The sequence below is a fragment of the Rhinoraja longicauda genome, chromosome 13 (genome assembly GCF_053455715.1).
Source record: "Rhinoraja longicauda isolate Sanriku21f chromosome 13, sRhiLon1.1, whole genome shotgun sequence".
Lineage (NCBI taxonomy): Eukaryota > Metazoa > Chordata > Chondrichthyes > Rajiformes > Arhynchobatidae > Rhinoraja > Rhinoraja longicauda.
Window position 1 is genome coordinate 32,557,065 of NC_135965.1, and position 26,234 is coordinate 32,583,298.

At 40.2% G+C, this 26,234-nt stretch overlaps 1 protein-coding gene across 1 annotated transcript; it reads left to right on the forward strand.

Moving 5' to 3' along the window:
* Positions 1–424: 424 nt before the first annotated feature.
* On the forward strand, positions 425–22,205 carry plekhb2 (pleckstrin homology domain containing, family B (evectins) member 2). The gene is made up of 8 exons (XM_078410754.1): positions 425–557; positions 3,238–3,293; positions 4,183–4,335; positions 4,720–4,822; positions 6,218–6,257; positions 7,029–7,121; positions 14,984–15,104; positions 20,552–22,205. The coding sequence occupies exons 2-8, from the start codon at positions 3,257–3,259 to the stop codon at positions 20,680–20,682; spliced, it is 678 nt and encodes a 225-aa protein (XP_078266880.1). The 5' UTR covers positions 425–557; positions 3,238–3,256; the 3' UTR covers positions 20,683–22,205.
* The last annotated feature ends 4,029 nt before the right edge of the window (positions 22,206–26,234 follow it).

Here is a 26,234-nt window from a genome sequence, read left to right on the forward strand (position 1 = left end):
TGGATGGCCGAAGCAAGGGCCTGTGTCCATGGTGTCGCATTCCCAATCTCGTTGTATCCCTGTACAATGACAATAAAGATATATTGTATTGCATTGTGCTGTCTGAGTCTCTTTGGGGAGCCGCAGGACTACAATGATGTAACGTGGGGTGGGGTGGGGTGGGGAGGGCTGGTTGCTGTTTGTGCTGGGCGCAGCTGATCAGGCCAGGGAATGGTCGCCATGGGATTTGTAGTGAGCATGGCCCGGCTATGTAGACTACAACTCCCAGCCGACCCCAGGCCAGGGACGGAGCAGGCGCATCTGGGAGCTTGGCCCGGCTGCGGAGACTACAACTCCCAGCCGACCCCAGGCCAGGGACGGAGCAGGCGCGTCTGGGAGCTTGGCCCGGCTGTCGAGACTACAACTCCCAGCCGACCCCAGGCCAGGGACGGAGCAGGCGCGTCTGGGACGTCGGCGTGACTGAGTGAACCTGGAGCGAAGCGAAGCGTCGTTCGTTGAAGTAAACAACCCAGTTGCCTTCTTTCGGGTGTCTGGTGTTGACGGTGGCCTGTCCGCCGGTAAGTGAGTTGTTCTGTTGCACTATAAGGAAGGAAGGGAGGGAGGTGGTGACCGGTGAATGGGGTGGGATGTAACGGTTAATGGACCCAGTTCCATTCAGTACCAGAATTGTAGCTGGAAACATCGGCGGCCGGGCTTGGCCCAGGCCCCATCCTGATCCCCATCCCTCTGCGGGTCGTGGGAGGTGGGTCACACACAGCCAGGTTGTGCTTAGGGCAGAGGAGCAGTTTCATAACTCGGCCGGGATGTCCCTACCCTGTTGCTGATGTTTACAGAGAAGAGGCAGCCATCATATCTGGGCGTCTGCTGCTGAGAATCTATCCTTCACTTCTTGCACCTTCTTCACTCCTTGCTCTAGACTCTGGTCTGCCTCACTTAAAATCGGGATTTTCGTAACCAGGGTTTCATTAAGTTTAAAATAAGATAATCTCGCGGTGTTTGCATCTTTTGGGTGTATTAGTTAAATGGCGTTTGGTTCAGAGTGTGATTGTTATCAATGGCATCATGTGATAACGGATCACTCCTAAAAGCAAACAATGTTTTCTATTTTTGATTCATTTCCGCCCCCCTTCCAAAAAAAGTTTAATCCATTCTTTGTCTCCAATACCACATCGATGTGTATTTGTGTATTTCAAGAAGTTAAGATGTAATGCCAAGAATTAAATTAATTGTGCAAGATAAGCACACTACGCGATGATGTAATTGGTTTTAATTTTCCAGGAAAACTTGTGGGTTTAATTACCATATTTTTCCTGACGATTAAAATAATTTGCGTATCCTAATCTGAATAACCTGTTTCTTGTTTGGAAAGAGGATTGGACAGTTCCCTGTGGTTGTTCATAACTGATCCCTTTTCTAAGCAGGTCACATCTGTGATCCCGGAAAAGTAACTTTGCTGTTACTTTCAGTTCTTAATTCTGTTAATACTGCACTGAAAACAACATAATCTGTCCATCTTGGTATTAAAATCATCCTAACTACTTTTATAGTGGCAAATAGAGGGGGTTAAAGATAACCAGGGGGAGATAAAAAATGCATTGACATTAACAATCAGATCAGTACACCTTATAATGTGGCGGAGATGTTTTGAGTGCCAGTGTACTGACCCCTGCTAATTTGTATATTCATATCTATGAATGTCAACAGTGAAGGGGGACATGTATAAGCATGTCAATTCGCATAATGTTTTGAGCCCAAACACACCACGTTTCCTCAGGATTAACACATGAATAATTTCAGGTTTTTGGTGAGAACGGAAGGGCAACGAGGGGAAGTTTAGGATTGTGTAAAAATATTGCCTCACACATAGTTATAATCTTTCTGAGAAATATGTTTCATGTTTCCATGTTTCATATTTGCTTATTAAATATTTAATACAGTTATCGATTAACTTCCCAGCAATAATAGTAATTTTTATTTTGACTCTCCTGGGTTTCATCCATCTCCATATTGGTTGCAGCAACTAAATAAATAGTCCGGTTGTAATTTCAATTATAAAATAACTAAATGGTACTTCTACTTACGGTTTTATAAAGGGAGTAGCCTTCCACTAAAACATTGAGTGAAATTTCAATGGATGTTCTTGGGAGGAAATAACAAATGCTGGTTAATTCTGGAAAAAAAAGATCCAAAATGTAGGCCTAAATACAAAGCTGATATTATGATTGTCAATAGATGTGAACATAACTGTTTTAGATTTTCCTTGCTGGTTCAGTGGTACTAACTTGTAATTATCTAGTACATTCAGTGTATCAGAAACCCCTGAGAAGCTGCAATAGAACATCAGAAATTTGATGCTGAATATTGGGATCACTAAAAGTTTGGTGACAAAAAAGGTTTTAAGCAGCATTTTAATGCAGGGTAGAGAGATTTAGGCATTAAATTCCATGAAAGTCTGGAAATTTGCCAGTGGCACAACCCAAGTACTGAGAGTGCCACTTTTTCAGAGCTTCATTGTAATAAGAATTTTTTTTGGCTTGGATAAAAGCATTGATGCCTATTGTGTTGAAGGGATAGATATGATGACACTGGAATTGCAGCTCAGAATTGACAAGGTTATAGTATTTAATTTTGTAAAACTGTTTATTGCCGGGGAAAATGATTGTGAAAACATCCAAGTTTATATATGACATCCATCTATCAGAGAAGGCAGTTATTTTTCTGACAGTTCCAACCTGTGTGCCACTTCAAGCCAGCAGTATTGGATGACATACCTTTGTGACTAGGCAAGTGCTTGCAAAACGGCTTGGTCCAGAAGACAAAATAAATGCAGTTCGGCCGTTGTCACCCTAGCACCAAATCATGGAAGTGGCTCCTTTTTTCTGCCACTAAATAAGTTGATTTACAAAAAAAACATTCATTTACTACTTTCATTGTAGAATTAAATGCTGACACTGGTCAATTAAATGCAACCAATCCAAGTCTTTTGTTGAATGTTGACGGTGGCATATAAATGATGGGACAGCTTTTTTTCTTGCCTTATGGTCTTCATTTGTGTGCTGGCAGAATTTTTGGATTTCTAATACTTGGAACCTTTTCAACTGCCCTTTTGATTCAATTTGAACCTACAAAACGTTAGTTGAAAGAAGTTGTGCATTCTCCCTTATTTCACATGCCTGTAACATGCAGGATATAACTTATGGGTTTTTGGTTTGTTCTGATCCCTTTCTCTTTCCACAGGTCATTTATTATTACAAACATGGCCTACATTAAAAGTGGATGGCTGCTTCGGCAAAGTAAGTTGTTCTTTCTGACGTGCTGAAAGAAGCTGGTGACTTTTAAGCAAAGGTCAAGATTTGTCCTAAGAGATTTGTAAAGAGACTGTTTACTAGATGATAGAATGTAAACAGTTTTTGCTGGTATGAATCATTGTAAGCAAAATAATTCAAAATGAGAAGTTTACATTTATTGATCTAATACAATTCAATGGTTTTTCATTTTCCAAGAAATCTTTGTCCTTGCTCTGGCTGTCTGCTTATTTAGTCCATGCACTATATTGAACTCGGTCTGCTGATTGGATAGCTTGTTTTCTTGGGCATTAAGCCCATCACATCTGGTATTCCCAGGTGGTTTTCCATTCATGTTGTGATTGGGCTCAGTCTGCCAGACTTGGGCTCAGTCTGGGTGCCAGCAAGAAGTGAGAAGAGTGCAATCCCCACACGTCAACACTATCCCACAGACACCAGGGACAATTTACACCTACACCAAGCCAATTAACCTACAAACCTGTACGTCTTTGGAGTGTGGGAGGAACCGAAAGTCACGGGGAGAATGTACAAACTCTGTACAGACAGCACCCATAGTCGGGATCGAACCCGAGTCTCTGGCTCTGCAATCGATGTAAGGCAGTAACTCTATGGCTGCGCCACAGTTCCAACCTGTGTGGGAGCCGCCCTGGATGGGGTGGGTGTGGAGGCATAGAGCTGTCTGTAATAGAATTGCTTCATATTTGAGAAGCATGGTGTGGCAATGGCTTTTAGGGATAATCAAGAATGTGTTTTTGTGTTTTGGGTGTTTGATAGCTTTGTTCACTATTTCCTGTTTCATGGCCAAAGAAGGAGCTGTGGACCTTGTACTGAATGACAAAGCTTCATGTTTTGAGTGTTGCATTTTGAATTGTTTCAGGTACTATTTTAAAGCGATGGAAGAACAACTGGTTTGACTTGTGGTCCAGTGGTCAGCTCTTTTACTATGATGATCAGCTGCGTGTAGACATGGAAGATAAAATCCATATTAAGGTGGACTGTGTTAACATCCGATCTGAATATGAGTGCAGAGGTATTGTCATTTTTTTCCTTTTTTCTCCATTCTATCAAAGGTATTCAATCAAAGCAGTACTTGATTAAATTTACTACTTAAAATAAAGGCCTGAGAGGTTTATTAAATACCTTCCCAACTGTAGTTGTTTATTTATATCGTGCATTTTCTAAAAGCTCGAGATTTGGCTGACTTGTCCAACCTGAAAGTTGTACAAAATTTCACAGATGTAAGTTGACTGGGGATTTTATTGTGTAAATTTGCAAGGAAATTATGCTTGAAGCTATAGTACAAACAGTTAAAGATAAATAGATGCTAAGCTCCAGTGGCTTTGAGAGAAGCAGATTCTTTCCAGTTACATGACTTGTTGCATATTTTTTTTCACTTATTTTTTGCACAAATTAGATTTCCAGCCTCCAGAAGGAAAGTCGAAAGATTGTTTACTCCAGATTTTGTGCAGAGATGGAAGAACTATCAATCTCTGTGCTGAAAGCCCTGATGATTGCTTGTAAGTTTTTTTTTCCAAGTTTCCCTCTGTTTTTAACATTTTTGTTAAAACCTTGATTTGTTTTTCGTGATGGATTATAAAAACAAAATTTATTCCTGCAATTGACACTCATTCCTTTTAATGGCACAGAAGGAGGCAGTTCGACCCATCGGTTTAATGCCAGCTGCTCAGCGAATGATTTTCCCCATTTCCCCCTATCCTTATTTCAACTTGTTTTCACTTATAGTTAAAAGATACATCATGGACACAGACCCTTCAGCCCACCACATCCACATAAACCAACAATCACCCTTTCATGCTAGTTCTATGTTGTCCATCTTTCTCATCCACTCCCTACACACTCAGGGCAATTTACAAGGCCAATTAAGTTACAAACCTGCACATTTTTGGGATGTGGGAAAAGCCAGAGCTCTCGGAGAGAACCCATGCAGTCACAGTCACATGCATACTCCACACAGATAGCACCTGAAGTCAGGATTGAACCCAGGTCTCTGGTGCCGTGAGGCAGCCGCTCCAGCTAATGTGCCATTATGCCGTCCACAATACATGCCCATCAACTCCCCTATTGCCGTTCACCTACGTAAAGGGTAAATTACTGTGGCCAATTAACCTCCCAGCATAACTTTGGAATGTGGGTGTAAACTGGAACACCCATAAAGAACCCACGGGCGGCACGGTGGCGCAGCGGTAGAGTTGCTGCCTTACAACGAATGCAGCACTGGAGACTCGGGTTCGATCCTGGCTATGGGCGCCGTCTGTACGGAGTTTGTACGTTCTCCCCGTGACCTGCGTGGGTTTTCTCCGAGATCTTCGGTTTCCTCCCACACTCCAAAGACGTACAGGTATGTAGGTTAATTGACTGGGTAAATGTGAAAATTGTCCCTAGTGTAGGATAGTGTTAATGTGCGGGGATCGCTGGGCGGCGCCGACTAGCATAAATAAATAATGTCACCAGAGAAAATGCAAACTTTGCGTAGACAGCACCCAAAATGAGAATTGGTTGGTTCCTTTGAGCTGTGGGGCAGCAGCATTAGTTTGTACCTACTATTACATCTTCTCTCTCCGGTTCCTTCCCTCGTAAAATATGTATTGAAAATGCATTGGGTTTCTTGTTACCAGGATTTCAACAGATTTCAAAATGAACTGCTCTCAGATATTGCGCCTGTTTAAAGGAATTAGTATCCTATATTGAATGGCATAACATTGCTATCTTGTTGAACAGCTTACTTCTCTGACTAAGTTTGTAGTACATCACAAGCATTTAAAAAGTTTTAAATGTTAATTGGGTTACGTCAGATATCAATTATTTAGAATTTAGTTGTATAAATGGGTTAAGAATTAAAAGAACAGGAACTTGAGTGCACCCAAATTATTTCTGTTTTATTCTTCGTGCAGGGCTTGGACAATTGCTCTTCAAGATGTACGGACAAATTCAGTAAGTGGAAAATCTTTTGGACTGGGAGAAATTATCTTTTGTCTTTTGTTTGAATGGATTCAGATTATGATTGATTTGTGCCTTCAGATTTCACTTATTGCGTTGTACATGGGATTATTGTTAGAAAATAGTGAGATACTTTTCATCACTCCTAATGCTGTTGCTTAGACATGTCTTCGTCATTAACAACAATACTTTCCTTTCACCTAACCATCCTCCCTCCTTATCCCTTGTTTCCAGTGTGGCAGGTGTTTACAATTGATGGGTAAAGCTAAATGTTGAGTTGCCATCTCAACATGAGGCAGTCCATTTACAGGTAGAAAATTGCTAGATTCTTCACTTCACTAAGTACAGGGGTTTCAAGATTTTATTTTAGCCTCTTTCAATTAAAAAATGCAAAATAAATTTGCTAATGCTTCGCATGGATTGTGTTCGTGCAGTCTATTGGTCATTGAAAATATGAGATGTTTTAAATGTCATTGCCTGTTATTATAACATTTTCAATGCATCATGATCGTTTATAAAATTTCATTCTTATGCTTTGTTTACAATGTATTTGTAAGTCTTCATGTCTGAAACACACAGTCCCAAAATAAGTTGATGCTCAGTGCACCGTTGGGTGTCACTGTTTTTAGGAGGATCCTATAATGATTATCAAAGTTCTTTATAATATTATTTGTTTTTTTAAGACTTCTAATTAACAAATTCTATTATTTAAATTCTAAGTGAATTGTAAAAATAAATCTTGTTTTAATGTATGTGACTCTGCAGAATTTTGCGGTTGGTCCTGAATTTCTCATGGATGATGCTATTTTGGACTCTGCACCTCCACCCTACACAGCTTATCCCACAGCACCGGCACAGGTAGCTACAGCCATTGATCAAACTGATATTGCCTTTTGGAGTGGAAGCTTTTATTTGTTGTGCACATGGGATTTTGCTTGAATCGATTCTTTGCTTCGCTAAAGTATACAAGATGGTTACTTGGGCAGTGCAGAAGGGGAAGCAAAACCAAGTGCATTTTTCGGGTCAGAGTTCTGGGATGTTGTCAATAATTCGACCACACATTGCCAGAGGAAGAATGGGAGCATTTGATTTGATAAAAAGGAATCCGAGAGTAAGCGACCTGGGAATGGAATGATAGTTGAAGGTGTATACAAATTGGACATTGAAAGCTAGACAGAGTAGAAGATGTAAACATGAGGAGTTCAGAATTAAGAACTCTGGTAAGAAAGTGGTGGAAGGTCAGGAGAGCAAAAGAAAGGACTCCTTGTCAGCTGAGATAAACAGTTAATCTTTTGTGTGAGTGAAGATTTGGTCAGCTCTATCCACTGTACCTGCCCTGAATTTCCTCGTGATGCGATGCAGGAGAGTTGCTGTTGCATCTTCTCTTCCAGGGTAAGATTTTTATTCGGCCTCGGACTTTGCTTTTGTTTTCTTGGAGACTCTCGGACTTCCAATGATAACCTGCAAAGACAAAACCTAAGAACAGGAGGCGTTATGAAGGCCTAGGTGCTGAATCTTATGCTGCTGTGGTATTGTTGAGTTCTGCGAGGATATGTATACTGAAGAACTTGGGAAAGTCGACATCAGAATGAAACATTGGAGCACATTGCTTGCATGTTTCACTTGTTCTTCTGGGTGTCTGCAGCTCTACGCCCCGCCCCTTCCATTGCATTATTATTCTTGCCTTTTCCTGCCAAGTTCTGCTTAAATGGGGAAGGATATGAACATTAGCATATGCTTATGTCATGGTTTTCTTTTATGTTTAAATGCTCTTTGTTTGAATGGGGCCATTGGTGTGTGACGTGGGAGTCACTGCTATTATACGAGAGAGGAGTCCCTTTGAAGGAGTAATAAATATGCATCTTATGGTTTTACATTTCATCTTGACATTTCTGCTTAAACCACGGAGCTAGCTGTAACATAGCTCCAAGGTACATTTATTGTCACTGTGACAAGGCACTATGCCAATTTCCAAGCTTTCCAGATAATGCTCCAGCAGAGTGTTCTTGCAATACAGGGCTTCCCTTCTCATCTATTACATCAATCAGCACGGAAGCCAGGCAATTGAAAGGAGTAACTCTCACCTCTCTCCCTCTTCCCATGAAGCCCATTTGTCTCTTGCCGCCATTCTGTGTCATTGCTATCTGTACTTATGGTGTGCCTTTTAGGAGTTGACGCTGGTGGGATTGGGGCCTAACATGGTGTACAGCACAATTCCAGGTGGAAAGCGTGTAGCAGATTTTTTTGTTTAAAAGGTTGCTGGTCAATTTTTGCCTTTTTGTTTGCAGGAAAATGTGTAAGCATTAGTGTTGTGTGCAGAGCCCCTAAAGCAAAACCAAAAGTGCCTAAAACCTTGTCACTAAATAAAAATGTATAAAAATCCATCAATTTTTAAACTTTAGGAAATAGTAATAGCTTGTATTAAATCAATTTTTATCCCGGGAATCTGATTACTGTCCTAGTGTATCTTGGTTAAAACTCGATACCAACAAAAAGAGAATTATACAATAATTGATGTGAAAAGTAAATGAATTGATTTTGAAAACTGCACTTAGAAAAAACCTTGGGTAAACAGTCCACTTGAACATTGTAAATGATTTGGCTTAAATTGGCCAATGATAACTTCTTTTTTCTCTCTGCTGAATTTCTGCAGATTTTTCTTCTTGCCAATAGATGGCAGTCACCTGCTGTTGGACAGACATTATTTGCACAAAGTTGGAGGCTGCTGTAAAAGGCAGTGCAAGTGGATGTAACACTATGACAGGACGTCATTAATGTTTTTCTTATCAAGCTTGGAAGGAGGCATAGAGGCATTGGACGGAATGGCCTTATTTAGGGATTTAAATGTCATTTAACGTTGACACAGCTTTGAATGTCAATCACTAATTCTGCATTAATCCTCTTCATCTTTTGAAATGTTGTGCTGACAGCTCCAAGAGGCTGGCTCCTAAGTCAAACTTGCCCCAGCGCAGAATCGTGCAGAACAGCTGTTTTCCCAGTACAAGTGGGCATCAGCTCTCTCAGAAAGACCGACAGTCAGGGAGTGCCTCGTCCCCAGGCTCACCCATGATCAAAGCCCTCACTCAAACTGTGTGCTTGGCTGTGGATGTCTTTCACAAAAATTTACAAAAATAAATCTTAAGATGTATTCAATTTAATACTACAGTTACTCCAGCATTTTGTGTCTATCTTTTGTGTAAACCAGCATCTGCAGTTCCTTCCTACAATTTAGTAATTCAACCAGAAGGCGCCTATTTATGCTTAGATTAAATTAAATGTGAAATAAAAAAGACACATACTGGAAATAAACAGCTGGTGAGCTAATCCGTGTTTAGAGAAAAAAGTTGCATTGCTTTCTGTTCTCTTCCTAATGGAATTAGTATAGATAGCACTTAATGGTCAGTGTGGACACAGTGAAGAGTCTCGACCCGAAACGTCACTCATTCCTTCTCTCCAGAGTTGCTGTCTGTCCCATTGAGTTACTCCAGCATTTTGTGCCTATCTTCGATTTAAACCAGCATTTGCAGTTCTTTCCTACCCACTGGTGGTCTTAAGAGCCTGTTTCTGTGTTGCAGACTCTTCACTTATAATTTACAGTTGCTAGTGAAGTCAATGCGGAGGAAATTGGAGAACCTGCAGGAAATCCATGCAGTCACAGAGAACATGCAAACTCCACACAGACCGCACTGGAGATTAGGATCAGGACTGTGGCTGTGAGACAGCTATACTAACTGCAGCACCATTGCTACACTGTTGAAGAGGAAGGCCATTCAGTCATTTGGGTCCATGCTGGTTCTTGAGGCATTTCTATCAGTCCCATCTGTACTTATTTTCACTGCAAGTTATTCTCTTCCACATGCCCATCAACACTTCTCCTGCTGCCCCCACCCCCTCCCTTCCACTGCATTGTATTGAGGGTCGTGAACAATGGCCAGTGGAGCTATTACATGGTAAATCTTTGGAAATCTTTGGGATGTGGGCTGAAACTGGAACACCTAGTGGAAATCCTCTCAGTCAAGGAAATAATTTGCACATCGAGAGGATTAGCCTCTGAAGAAGGGTCTCGACAGGAAACATCACCTATTCCTTCTCTCCAGAGATGCTGCCTGTTCCGCTGAGTTACTCCAACATTTTGTGTCTACCTTCGATTTTAACCAGCATGTGCAGTTCTTTCCTACACATTAAAGATCAGGATTGAACCTTTGGCTGTACGTACCCCTCGTCACACTATTTTCAACAAATGGATACATTTTCATTTTTTGGGGAGCAAAGATTAAATTTGTTCCTGACAGCAGACATTGGAAATTTTTGTGCCACTCATGTGAATCTGGTCCTCGTTTATTTGGGTTAATTGACTATTTTAAGATAGGGTGACAGATTTTTGCTGAATAAGGGGATCAAAAAAAGGTAGAAAATATTCTTGCATGACAACACCATTTATTCCGAAATGCTTTCACCTTGCCGAAATACATGAAAGGTGCTGTACAAATGCATGTTTCTCCCCTTTAAGTAACTTGTTTGGGAAATATGTATGGACTGATTGTTGTGGCAAACGGAGTCCTGCAAAGACAAAACCTAAGAACAGGAGGCGTTCTATTCAGCCATTTCATCAAATGACTGAATAGGTTTAAGGATCTGAAAAATCTGCTTTTATTATCTAGCTGGCTTTGTTTTAGTTTGTAAGCTTCCTTTGGGAAAGCAGTAAGTAAGGCCTTCCACTGCATTCGGAAAACGAAAATAAATTGCTAAAATTATTGGCCTGTTGAGAAATAGCTCGAGATGGCTTCAGAAGATTGTTGTTTGTGTGAAATCTTCCTTGATTTGGCTTGATTGACTGCTCTTTTCTCTCGAGTCCCTTGAAGCATTACATTTTACAGGCTGTTGGCGGGTTTCAGTATTTGTCTTGAATGCTGACTTCAAGACAAAAGCAAAACTCCTTTCAGGCATGTATACAAAGATACTATCAGACATCATTGACAGCTTGTTGCTCTGTGGGAAAATATGCTTTTTACTCTTTCAAATGCCACAGGCATAGACAATTGAAGTTTAAAAAATATTACGAATAATATCAGACTTTAATTTGCATAAGTTATTCCATCTATATTTACATTGTATATTCAGAGATTCCAACTTTATTATTGTCATGTTGATCTCGGTGTGCAAAAATTCTTTTGGCATCAATCTGAAAATTATTTTTGAGATGCACCAAATTATTTTGGAGATGAAATCTTGAGCAATACTGTGCTGGAGGAACTCAGTGGGATAGGCAGTATCTGGGGAGGCGATGTTTTGGGTCGGACCACTTCAGACTGATTGGCATAGGGGGAGAAAGTTGGAAAGGAGAGGTGAGGGTAGGGCGAAGCCTGGCAAATAAGAAGTGGATAAAGGTAAGGGATATTTCATAGCAGATGGGTGGAGTAGGAGACAAAGGCAAGCGATGAAAAGAACACATTGGTGTCCGATATGGAGAGGAGTGAAATGGAAACCTGGACGGAGAGATGTGGCTGGCAGTGAATGGGGAAAAAAGGCCAGTAAAAAGGGGATTCTGATGCAAGATGAGTGTACAAAGGAGGGGAATTGAGAGCCAATGTTTTTCTGACACTTCTGCCACCTTCAACTTCTCTGACATTTCTGCCTCCTTCAATGTGATCCCACTACCAGTGACATCTTCCCATTTCCATCCCTATTCGCTTTCCGAAGAGCTCATTCTTTTTCACCCCAATCCTAACTCTCTCCAGGTACTTCCTTCTAGAAGCGCAGGGGCTGTAATACTTCATCCCTACACCTCTTCCCTCACTTTCATCCAGGGACCCCAGTAGCCCTTCCAGGTAAGACAGATTTACATAATCTTCAAAACTCTTCTACTGCATTTGTTGCTCCGATGTGGCTTCCTTTAACTGGCGAGACCAAGTCTAGACAATTTTGCTGAATAATTGTGCTCAGTCCCCTTGAGCCGTTGGATCTCCTGGTGCCATTTTAGTTCCCCTTGCCCTTCCCTTTCCCCATCCCATACCTGTTTTTCCATCTTTTGCCTCCTTCATTGCCAGAGTGAAGAAACATGCAAATTGGAGGAACAGCACCTTGTATTCCGCTTGGGTAGCTTGCACCCCAATATTACGCCCATTGAGTTCTCCAAATTCAACAGTTCTCCAATTTCTTTCCCATGCTATCCATCTCACCCAGTGCTCTCTCATGTTTCCCCACTATGTCCTTCCTTTTGCTCCTTTGTACGCTCATCTCCCCTTTCCATGTTATCCGGGTTTACATTTCACTCCTCTTATCTGACGCCCTTTTGTCTCCTTTTCAACTCTAGCCTTTGCTACTTAGTCGACCCACCCACCAATTAAAGCCTCCACACCTGCATCTACCTATCATGTGCCAGGCTGTGGTCTAATTACCTTCACTCCTTTCCATCTTTCTGCTCCCTACTCTAATCAGTCTGAAGACGTGTTATGACACAAATTGTCACCTGTCCATTCCCTCCCTAGATGCTGCCTAAAAAATCTTTTGCCAGTTTGTAGCCATATCGCTCCACAGGTTAATCAGAGTTAACTTTCTCCATTCTAGATTCAGTATCTCACAGGCCGGATTGAGCCACCCCAACCCCCGAATGCAACTGACCCCTTTCCACCCAAACTTGCACGTAACCTGACTGTGTGCAAAGGAGATATCATTCCTGGCCCACTGCACTCTGGATGGTTAAAGCATGGGCATTCTGTTATTCAGTGACATAAAGCAAAGTTGGGGCTGGGGCATGAACAATTCAAAGCTATGAAAATTGAAGTAAACCATCAAATGTTCTTCAAGATAATTGAAAAGACCCAAAATGCATGGAAATAAAAACTTTGAACTGAGGCAAAATAATTTAGAAAAGTAATTTCGCTGCCTAAACCATTGTCCTCAAGACCTTATTGAAATCTGTTCAGTCCTGGTATTTGTACCAGATGTGACAGCACACAATCTGAGAGGGGATTTTATTCTTCCTCCTTCCATTTGTCCAACTAATCCTGGGAGGGAAAGAGAGTGTGTAAAACCTGGCAAGAATAGGCTTGGCTTCCCAGTGGCAATGCAACTAGAGACAGTTTCTAATAGTAAATTGATAGCTTCCAGTGTCTTGTACTTGTAGAATTCCAGGACATGAGTTTGTCATTAATGTTAAACATTGACTGTTAATGTACGGTCTGCCTGCTTCGGTGAACACAATTTGGCCCTGAGTTTTCCCAGTCATTACTTAATAATGTTTGGGGCATGAACTGTGTTGTCAAAACCTGTCCCAAGTAGCCTTGAATGAAATTACAATTATGAAGTCGGCTAATGTTGTGACTATGCTACTCAGATATGATCATCAAATAACAGTGGCAGTAAATAAAAGAATCCCTAGGGCCAATTACCACTTTCAGCCAAGTTACTGTTGACCTGTGCACCTCACCTCCCACATCGTTTCAATTTGCATTTGGATCACCAGTCCTTATTGCTGCAAGATCAAATCTGTGAGCTCCTACCTAGTAATAGTATAAGGATTTTCACCACCATGGGGACTGCAGCAAGTTGAGAACGAAGCCCATCAGTAAAAAACTTTAGTATCCTTTTTATTTAGTTGATTAGCGCTGCATTAACTGGTCATGTTTTTGGTAATGACTGCGTGAAGGTAGCTTTCCTCCCTGCAGAAGAAGGATCTCAATTTGTTTTGTTCCAATGCGTAACAATTCCTAGCTTTGCACCAGATTTCATCTGTTTGCTTGGATATTTTGTATCTTGTTGGATTTCACTGCCCCCTTTGATAGAATCTGCATATATGACCATGTGGCTTTATCTCCATCGGCAGCACAGAGAAAGCATTCACTTAGAATATTCCTACTACTTGTGCATGCTCCAGTTTGACTCTAGTTTGTGCTGTCTAGCTATGGTGCAAATTTAATTCTGGCATATAAATTTGAATGAATTAGGTTTATATTTCTTGTTATAGGTATTTTGGTGTGCATCACTGGCCATGGGTGTTTCCCTCAATGATACATCAAGATAAACAAATCTAGTAAGGCTGTGAATTGCCACTCAAAGGCATGTTCATAACTCATAGGAGCAGAATTAGGCCATTTGGCCCATCAAGTCTGCTCCTCCATTCAATCATGGCTCATTCTTTCCCTCTCAGCCCCATTCTCATGCCTTTACCCATACCCCTGATATCCGTACTAATTACAAATCTGTCAATCTCCATCTTAAAAATATCCATCGACTTGGCCAATCAAATCCACGGATTCACCACCCTCTGACTAAAGAAATTCCTTCTCATCTCCTTTCTAAAGGTCCATGCATTCTTTTATTCTGTGGTGATGGCCTCTGGTCCTAGACTCTCCCACTAGTGGAAACATCCTCTCCACATTCACTATCCAAGCCTTTCACTATTCAGTAAGTTTCAATGGGTTCCCCCCACATCCTTCTAAACTCCAGCGAGAATGTGGGGGCTGACAGGCTGAAAATCAAACATCATTGTCATTCCTAGAATAACTAATAGCTATGCAATGATTTACGCCCTGGGGGGGGGGGGGGGGGGGGGGGGTGAATGGCAGAGAAAGAGGAAAGAGTCTTGCAAATAGCACTTTGCTCGGTAAAGATGAAGGTATATTTGTCTTCTAGTTGGGATGTGGTGTGATTATCCTGAATTAAAGGATTACTGTCATTATGTACTGCAGATGCTGAACAATTAATATGGACTTTTTCAGGTCTACAGCTACGATTCGTACAGTGGTACCTATACTCCTCACCAGCCTCCTGCATCGCAGCAAGTCATGTACACCCCCAGTGGTCAGGCTTATGCTGTGGCCTATCAGTATCCCAACCATGGTAAGTCTGTTTCCATCAATGGTTTCTGTATCCTTCGTAGAAATCCAGACCTAATGAGACAATGAAAGTTACAGGCTAAAGGGTAACTTCCCTCTTGAGGATATAATCCTCATTCAGTATAATATTTTTGGACCTCTGAGTTTCAGGAAAAAAACCTTTGTCAGCTTGCTTTTGGTAGTCAGCTGAATTGTGCTTTAATTGCTGATGAATTTCATGTTGCTGATTCCTTCCCCATTTCAGGAACTTTGGCAGGTCACATGAACGCTGGGTTGTTTTGCCAGACTGAGGACAAAATCAGGACTATATCGCAAATATTTTTGATCAGTTAAAATTACATGACATGCCTCTTTCAATGTTGTCAATAACAGGCCAGATGGTGGCAGTGTTAAGCTTAGTTTCAAAACTATGAATTCAACTTCTGGTAAATTGAACTTGCATTTGTTGCTGACCTTGAATCCTTGGCGTTTTATTATTTTACAAAGACTTGGCATTGATGGGTCAATGTGAAAATGATTAGTGGATGACAACTATTCTCATAAACTTGGAGTAAATTTTTGTGTTGAACATCTGCTAATCATTGCTGAATTTGACACTGCTTGAGGAAAACTATATCAGGATGCAATTATCCAAGTGGGGTTTTTTTTCCCCCCATGCTGTGATACGACTTCTATTTACATTGGCATACAGGACGCACTTGGATGGGTCTTTCCCATATGGGCTGAATCAGTTTTGTATCGACAAATGTGTAATGTAACTGCCAATGTGAGATGATCGGCAGGGCAACTAATTTTGGAGAAATCCTTGTATAACAATCCATTAGTCTGCAGTGTACCTTTTTTCTCAGGATATTTACTGATGTCATCTTTTGTTTGCTTTCTGTCACAATCGCTTGTACTAATTGATGGTGGCTAGTTGTTTCTTTGTTTCATGCTAGTTTTCATTTTGAGACTATTTGGCCCATTGTCTTGGAGTTAGCCACTGAATCTTTCCCATTCATTCTGCCCCACCTCCCCAAACCTTTAATCCAGTTCTTTGGAAAGTGTACTTCAGTCCGCTTCCTTCAATGGGGTTTTGTAGATCATTGAAACCTATTGCATGAGGGGTTTTTTCTTGTCTCCTTGTCTGTTTTCCAATTCTTTCACATTATAAATCGTTCATCTGGTTTCTGACCCAGTTGTCAATGGAAGTAGTTCTATTTTTTAACTTTTAAACAATGCAATAAATTATCTAATTTTTGAACATCTCTAAAAAAATTCCCTTAACTCTCTCTGTTGTTGGAGCAATCCCAACTTAGCTGGTGAATGAAAATTAGGTGTCCTTTACTTTTCCCTGCTGTAGTATAGGAGTTCTAAATAAAAATTCTGCTTGCATTGCCACTTAATTCCATGGCCTGCAAAGTCTCGCGATGCCTCCAGTTCAGTTTTGGCTCAATAGTTGCCCATCAACCATTGACAGTTGATTATCATCACAAAGTCAAACAAAATGCTTTTGCAGGGTTTTACACTCGTTCTATGCTTGCTTTGACCTCATTATCAAAAATAATCACTTTCAATCATGTGGTTCTTCACGCATCTCCCCAAATGTCCTTCAGCTCATGATCCTTCCCAAATGGAACAAGTAGCTGGTCCATATTTTGGTGATGCACCTGTTTCTCGTGGCACAGAGGCACAGTTAGTAGATCTGCTGCCTCACAGCTCCAGCAACCTAAATCCAATCCTCATCTCTGGTACTGTCTGTTTAGAGATTACATGGTCTCCCTATGATTATGTGATTTTCATTGATGCTCCAATTTCCTGCCACATTCCAAGGACCATGGTAGTTTAATTGGCTACTGTAAATTGACCATAGTGTACAAGGTGAGAGATAGAATTGAGAAGGAGTTAATGGGCATGTGGGAAGAATAGGCTACACCGAAAATTAGTAAGGAATGAGATTGTTTTGTGAGCCGACATTGATAAAAATATGCTAAAGCAGCTACCTCCTTGTAAGGAATATGGGAAAATCAGAAGGAATATGGGAAAATCGGAATGGCATTTGTCATTTACGGAATACATCATGAAACACCTCTTACTAACAAAATGTTCCTTAGATAGGGTGATCAAAAAGGCTTTTGGCACATTGGACTTCATCAGTCAGAGTATTGAGTATATAAGTTGGGAGGTCATGGTGCAGTTGTATAAGACTTTGGCGAGGCCACATTTACAGTATTGTGTTCAGTTTTGGGCACCATGTTATAGGAAAGATGGTATCAAGCTGGAAAGGGTACAGGAACGATTTACGAGGATGTTGCCAGAACTAGAATGTCAGCGAAATACAGAGTTTGAGTAGGCTGGGACTCTATTCCTTGGAGCGCAGGAGGATGAGGGGTGATCTTATGGGGTGTATAAAATCATGGGAGGAATAGATCAGGTAGATGCACAGAGTCCCTTGCCCAGAGTAGGTGAATCAAGGACCAGAGGACATACATTTAAGGCGAAGGGGAAAACATTTAATAGGAATCTGAGGGGCAACTTTTTCACACAAAGGATAGTGGGTGTATGGAACAATCTGCCAGAGGAGGTAGTTGACTGCATATCAATGCATATCAATTTAGCAAGTAAATAAGATTTGTAGACAATAGTCCATGTGCCTCATGCAAAACGAGGCTTACATTCTGGAGCCCAATGGTATAATCTATTGGGTCAACAATTTTAATTTGTATTGTTAATTTTTCTTGGTTAATCATAAAAGCCACTGTTAAAATCAAAGCAATATTTGAATGTATTCAAGGTAAGTGTTCCCCACCTTTTCCAGCCAAGCAGGCAAGATTTATCAACTTTTTTTGCTGGGTGTGCATGCACTCACACCATCTCCATTCTTTGTGCAACATCCTTCTGAATTTTTAAACAAAATTAAATTTCATTATTGAATCTGGAGTTTATCCTGCAGGAATGGATGATGGTGCAACTCAATACACCTGCTCCCCCAATCCCAGATGCTCTGCTTGTTTGGATATAAACAAAACATAGAAAAAAACACGTACAAATATAGTTAAAAATTATAACAAAACTGGGATTGTGCATTTAGCGCGTACTGGATATTCATTTGCAGTTGTCTTTAATTGCTTAAATATTGCATTGGGAAATGCTCTGCTGGTGTTGCCAAGAGGAGTTTTTCAAAGCTGCCTCTGGCCTTGAATTTTAAGAAACTGAGAGTCAACTTCCATCTAAACCCATACAGTTTATCAGGGCTGGTGAGAAGTTTTCAATTCATTTGAGATGTCACTTAAGTTGGGCTTTGTGCTGCATGATGTATTATCAAGGAGCCTGCTGTATTGTAAATGGCTGTGATGTTTTTAAGAAAAAAACATTTCCTCTCTCGGGTAATATAAATGTGTTTGAACTTTTCCAATGGAAAGCCAGCATATTACTTTGTGTAACAGCAGTCCCCAATGTGCTCTCATATACCCACACAACAATGAAAAAAGGCAACTTCAAAGACTCTGTATGGTTCACTATTATTGCTTTATTCATTACCAAGGAGAGTAGTTCTGGCAATGCTTTGGGCATAAGTGTTTCCTATGGTGAAGGAAGTAGGGGATCACAACGTATCCGGGGGTTTCTGTTTACCTTGCTTTTAAGAATGTAGTTATTTGGAGAATTTATCCATTCCATTTGTCTTTTCTCAAGATAAGCCATTGTCATTGTAAATATTTTCTCCTATGACATATTATTTATTGCAAAATGATTTCTTAAATCTCCATGAGTGTACCAGATGTTAACCTAGAGCTGAACAGACCCCTCCCTATCTGTTGGTCCATCCAGCTGCAAAATGTTTCATTGTCTACAGGCATGCACTCTATGTGGTAACTTATTGTTGAAAGGGGAACCTTTCTATTTTATTGAATGCAGATTATGTTCAATTTACATTTTCAATGTTTTTAAATGGTGGTAATATAAAGAATGCAGATGCATGTTGTTGCATCATCTGCACACCAAGCTGTGACCAAGTAGCTTGCCACTAGTGGTTTATCAGAGACTTGCATTCTTTCACAATTGACTCTTGGTTTTTCTTTTGGGGAAGAAAAAAACCTTAAAGATAAGAGACAGGGGTTTGGTTGTAAGATGTAATTTCAACATAATTGGCAGGGAGATGTTGACATAATTTTCTTCTGCATTTATGTCAGCCAATTTACAAAGTCAAAACCACTTATTACAAAATCTGCTGTAAATTAAGTGAGAAACTGACTATGGTGGTACTTTTCAGATCAAGCTTGTCAAAGGCAAATTCAGAAAGGTCCCAACCTAATCATTTTTTCTAATTTGTCCCTTAATGATTATTCTCATTTCCACACTCCCCTTCTGTCTCATTCAGTGTTCCTTGAGCAGCAGCATTTAAATGGCTTGTTGAATTTTCATGAGCATCACACGGAGGCAGCAGCAGTTATTGTTGTTCACATTACCTCTCCATTTTCTTCCTCCCAATATGTAATAATGTGCATTCTTGTTGCATTAAGTTTCAGCTACCATGCAAGTGTGCGCACACATTTCCTCAGCCCATCTTTATCTGCCTGATCTATTATTGCTATCCTCACTTGTTCTGAAGTCCAAGTTATTAAAATATATTAATAAAATCAGTGATCCTAGTACTACCTCCTAGAAGCCCCACTATACACTTCCCTCCAGTCTGAACAGCAACCTTTCACTAATATTGTGTTACTGAGGTAATATTCCACCCATCTCCCACAGAGCCACAGTTCAATCATCATGACAAGCTTATTACGTGATATCTTATTAAATGCCTCTTTGGAAGTTCAATGCAATGTCAACTTCAACATGCCAATAGAGAATCACATTTGCTATCATGGGGTTGTCTCTCTACTCCCCTAAATACAAAAACCCATGTTGCGATTTGCTCCGCCTGTCCCCTGTATAGCAGAGTTGCCCATGGTGCTGTAGTCTTGATTCTGGCTGCACCTCCACGTGGAGACCTCTTAATCTATCGGTATTCAAAACTTAATACTGGTTAGAAAATAAGATGCCCTTTAGAATCTCTTGAATTTCCTGCCTGACAGTCATCCACTCCCTCTCTGGCTGCGTGTTCTTTACGCTACAGGGTAACCACTTGCTGAAGCGTGCTGCTCATGACGTGCTCAACCTTGCAGATAAACTGACTGCAGTGATAAATCTTTGCTGTTGCTTAGACTGGCCCCTGGCTGCCCACACTCAAATGGCCTGAATGCAGATTCCTGTTCTTATATGGCCTCCACACCCCAGATTTGAGTAGCTCAAGTCATAGCAGCATCCATGGCTCAGTGACTCATTGTCAATATTTGCCGATTACATTCCAGTGGAGAGCCCCGGGATGTTTGCTAAGTTTAAGGCACAATGTAACTGCAAGTTGTTAATTTTAAATGCAAAAAGGGATATTTGTCTCGGAGATTAACTTCTCGCATTCATTCCCTGCAGGCCCTTACCCCACAGCAACCAATCATGTTATCATTCAAGACCGAAGACGTGATGATGGGGACTTGGCGCTGGGCATGGTGGCAGGAGCTGCCACCGGTATGGCACTGGGATCATTATTCTGGGCGTTCTAGAACTCCTGAACCGCTGCCTACATAGCTGCCACTTCCCCTGTGGAGAAGCTGCTTTCAATTCGCACCCATCACGTAATTTCTTAACACATGTTGCCCTCAACACTTGCTTAGTGTCTACATTGCACCTTAACCTTGTTGAAGTAGTTCCTGAGATTTGGAGTGATATTTCTGTAGCAAAATGAAAGCGTATTTATAGACTATATATATATATATATATATATATATATATATATATAGAGCAAGATTATAATTAACTTATCTCAGAAATGCTATGAATAAAAATGTGTTTCTCTAATTCTAATTTTATAACACAAAATGTTATTGCTGATGGTATAGAAGGAGAAGAATGAAATATTTGATGCGATGTAGTGAGTTGCTGCTCTCTGGGAGCCTGATTTTTAAATTCCGCTTGAATTATTGAAATGAAGGTTCTTGCATTCATTGAAGTGTCCCTTTTGCTGTGCAGATAAAACTGTTAATTGTTAAAGTAAATTTTCAACAGATTGCACAAGGTGTGAATTTGGCCTATCTCAGTTGCAGTTGTGGCAGGTAAAAATTGATGCTTTGGAGGAAAGTACAGTTTCAAGCTACATTACTACCTGTTTAGTCGATAGTTACCAAGGATGTTCTATCTTTACTGTGGGATATTGAAAAGTTACGGCCACAATCACAAAATGAGTTTTCAAGACTCATTACACTTTTGTCCCTGAAAAATATCTTTGTGTTGAAAGTTGATTTTTGTATTTGCAAAGCGAATCCAAACATATTGAAGTCTGCCCATAAGCTGTTTTGCCATAGCACATGAAATGCCAAGTAGCAACAAAGGAAAATTAAGTCCTGAATGCTTTATGGGACAATGTAATAGAAAAGAAAGCCACCTGTCGGATCCTAACTCACCTATGTTGTATGCCTTAAGTGTTTGTAGCTCAGCTTTTATCACTATGTCAAGTATTCTGATCCTTCCTACATTTTTCACAAGTATAAATTTACGGTATGTGTGCAGACTGAAAGTCCTGAATAGACCTCACTAGAAAAGTCTTAATCCCACCTGTGACTTTTTTCTGTTGGCCCAGTGTGTATTTCCAGCATGTTCTGAGTCTTGTTTCCCTAGTCAACTAATCTTGGGCATATGTAAACTTCAATTATTAAAGTTTTTGGTTTAGATCCTTGCATTACTACTGTGTGTGTTTGTGTGTGTGGGGAATGTTTATTTCCTGAATCGTCTTTCAAGGCTTTATACTTGGGATCAATTATATTGATTTTTTTCACCATTTTCAAATGCATGCAGGGTTGTTTTATTTTGTTTTATTTCACCAGGCGTGGAGATAATATTCCATGGGTTCTGACTAAAACCTTGTATAAGCTCCAGACCTTAACTGTTTCTAGGTTTAAGTTTATTTTTGGTTTACTCTTCACATTGCCTTGAGATGGAATCTGACTTTCAACAGTGTGTGCTAATGTAGTTCTGTTTGTTCTTTAATTAAATTGTGCATTTATTGGTATTAAATGTTGGTGCCCATTTTTCCAATCGTATTACTTTTCATTTTTTTGTGTAGTTATATATCATCCTGGCTTTTGGACAAATGAGGTCCTGGATCAATCTGCTTGCTTCCACTTAATCTCTGTCGCGTTGACCCTTTCTCAGTCCTTGACTGGTCTGGGGTTGGGCAAGAGTTTCACTGATGTCCATTGTCTGTAGCTTGAAATGATTAACTCGCCAGATGTTGTAAAATGTTTTGGAGACTAAGATTCTGCTGGTTTACTTTTCAGCACATCTCACTGTGCTTCCTAACATTAATTTATTGCTTTGCTTATGCAATCTATATATATTCTGACAATCTTAATCCCCTGTCACTTGGGACCAAATACTGCCTCCTTTTCTCACAATGTTGTCCACAGCACCATCATAAAATATACATGCCTTTGACTGACGTTTCAACCTGACAGAGTGATATGTGCTCAACCTATCCTTGAGGGTACAGAAACAGTAAATACAGAAGTGAACTTAGTAGGAATCAATAGGGCTGACAATGAAATTGAAACATTAGTGTGGTCCATTCAGAGAACCTGCAAATACGTAATCTGGGTGGTGAGGTATTGATCTCATAAATGTGTGCCTTTAAAAATAAAACGTACTCTGAAATAAAGGAACCATTTGTGTTGTTTCAACAATCTAAACAATCTTGTCTGTTGACTGGGGTAACCAATAACATTTTCTTTTAATTGTCAAGTCTGTAGCCTCCAATTTTTTTTGCGAAGTCTTTAACTGTAGTGTCCCATCTGGAGATGCAGTTTAAATTCAACTCTGCTGGCTGCAGTAACAACACAGATCAGTACAGATTTGCAATGAGTATTGCACACATGAGCTGTGAAATACTAATATCCAGGCCCCTGAAAGAGAAAGGCAGTGATCATTGAGATATTGGATGATGCTGGTCGGCACAGGCTTACCAGAGCACTATTGCAAAGTGCTTGAAGTGCAGGCACCAAGGAAAAAAAAAATTTAATTGAAAGAGGAGAGGGAAAGATTGTTTTCAATTCATCTTGTACTTGTATTGACAACTTTAAATTGCTTTTGGGTAATTTGTTGTGCCTTTGGTTTTAACTCCTTTGTCAAAATCAGAGTTTTGGTGTAAAATGCTACAATAAAGTGTTTTTCTTTCAAAGGTTGCCCACAAATTCCAATTAATTGATTGGACCATTGAAAATACAGCTGCAGTTTCAATTTCAGGAGTACCAGCTGTTCCTGAGCTTCATTCTCTTTTGGCATACTGATTTAACAAATCCCTGACAAGTTAGAGACTCCACATGTGGCCTTGTGCTCGCAATTCGGGATATTTGTTTATAATGGGAAGAAGGCGAATAAAGGTAAATATTGATCTAACCCCTCTCCTCCATTGATGGGAAGGTAGGAATTTGATGGTCACTAATCCTTCTACATTCTGATAGTTTTGTGCAAGGCTACTTATTGCTTTGGTTGAATAGTGTGGATAGAATTTCCAGTGCAAATGGCAAACTTAGAAGGGTAGCCCTCGATGGCCAGACCCACAGTACTTGACAATTTCTTTAATCCATACGAGAGGTTTTAATGGCTCTCACTGACTTACTTCCTATTTGTGGTATATTGCCTGATAGAGGAAAGCAGTGCAGTTGCTTTAAAGGGGTAAAGGGAAGGAATGTCACGCTGCAGATCACTGCTCTTGAAGCAAACTGCAGTGATGCTGAATCATTCATCATCTCACAGCAGTTGTGTTTTTAACAGCTAAGTTTAAAGAATAAATGAAAATGTTACTTCAGTCATAACCATAACAATCAATGTTTATATTTGTATTGTCCTCCAGTGTGTTCTGTATTTTTCAGCAGGTTAATAGTGTTAAGAGCAAGCAGTATTTTACTTTGTTAAAAACAATTCTTATAACCCTTGAAGGATTAACTCAGGGCCATATTTGAGAAAGTGGGGATGGGGGCAAGGAAGGAATTAACAAACCAAGAGAAGATAGTCAAGTATGAGACATTGGATTGTTGGAAGTGAAAAGGGTGGGCGAGGTGCAAGAATATAAAAACAGTTAGTAGGAGAATAAAGGGAGAGATAGAAATCGATAGAGTTTGGTTTTGATTGCTGAAATATTGAAGCAACACCAAAATGCTAGAGGAACTCAGCAGGCCAGGCAGCATTAATGGAGGGAAAAAGAACATACAGCATTTCAGGTTGGGACCTTTCTTTAGACTGAACATATTTGAGTTAGGCAGTGACAGGTAGCGAATGGAAAAATTGTGAGTGAGGTTTGAAAATGGTTTTAGACATTGGCTACTGGTTCTGATTTTTAATATTTATTTGCTGTACTGATGCTTGGCAAAACATCTTGTCCTATGAAATCACAATGTGTGCATATTTAAGGGTATCCTTTAATCATTTGTTTAATCAGCTGTTAAAAATGCTTTTAGAAATTCAGTCAGCTGCAGTAGGTTGAATTATAAACTTCATTGCTCTTACTGATTGCGCTATGTTTCTGTGGAATGTAATGATATGTAATTAAATAAATGTGATTGCCTTACCCTTGTCTTGTCTGATTTTAAGATTAGGGTTCCAATTTTAATAACTTTGTGGTGTGAGGTTAGCACTGGGGTAACTTCAGTGTCAGTGTGCACACAAAACTCTCTTTTACTCCCTTGTTCTTTTACTCTCCCTTTCCCTCTGCTCTCCTGAAAGGATTTTCACCTGTGAATGTTGTTGAATGTCAGCAATTTCTATCTGTGGGGAAGACTACCAATGGTCATTGGTTCAGATGTGCACAACACCCCTAGATATATGAAGACATGTGGGATCAATATGGCAAAAACAAGTAGTTAGACAAAGGAATCATTGTTGCAACACTTGGGTTTACTTGTGTTGCATGCTGTCAGGTCTCCCCTTGTCTACCATCATATGCTGTTTTTGATAAATTCAATGCTGTAATTTACAAGATGTTCAGTTGTCTGAAGTAGGAGGCTTGTGGAGTTTAAACTGGTGTAAACCAGTTGGACCAAGATATTTGCCTCCTGTGTAATTTAGCAGTTCTATGTGAGCAAATAGACACTTTTAAAGAGAGAGAATCTCAATTGGAGGTCATTCGACCAGGCCTCTGTTTTATCAGTCCAAGCTATTTTTATTACTGGTCTGGTAACACAAACGGCATACTACTTCATCTCTGCTAAGTGTCCATTCAGACCTTGTAATACAGGAAGATTTTGTCTTGTGTTCAAACTGTCCTGGAGCTGACTATTCTGTCTTGAGCTAACTGATCTATCACTATTAAACTCGTTATTTGGGGACTTCAAGTTACCAAACTTTAAGTTGAAAGGTTACCAACTTGATTAAAGGGAGGAATTTCAGGGCATCTAAAGACAAAAAAAAATAATGAGAGGCCATTATAGATTTCAGAAAAGAAATTCTTCACCAAATGTTATGACTTTTTTTTACCTGGACTGAAGCCAATGGCCTATATTTATGGGCAACACTGACACAGCTAATATAGCTGCTGCCTCACAGCTCCAGCTACCTGGGTTTGATCCTGACCTCGTGTGATATTTGTGTGGAGTTTGCACACTCTCCCTGTGATTGTGTGGGTTTCCTCAGTGTTCTGGTTTTCTCCCACGTTCTTAAAATGTACAAATTAGTAGGTTAGTTGGCCACTGTGAATTATCCCTCGTGTTTAGATAAATAGTAGAATTTGGAGAGAATGAACTGATTGGGGAGGGGTTGGTATAAAATGTGTGTTTGGGCAATGTGGATTTGATAGGCTGAAGGGCCTATGTTTTCATGCTGTATCTCTGATTCCATGATGGTAATGCAGCAGATATAATTTATCTAGGTTTTCAAATCCACATTAAATATTCCACAGAGAAATGAACAAGGTTGCGGAGTTGGAACAAGTAGCAGAATTAGTTGCCTGCTGGGTTTGAGACGAAGCAGATTGAGACCAAAAAACAACAATTCACAGAGAGGCCACAAGAGATTGCAGATGCTGGAATCCTGGAAGATGGGTGCAAAAAAAGGATGAGTGTTGGGACCA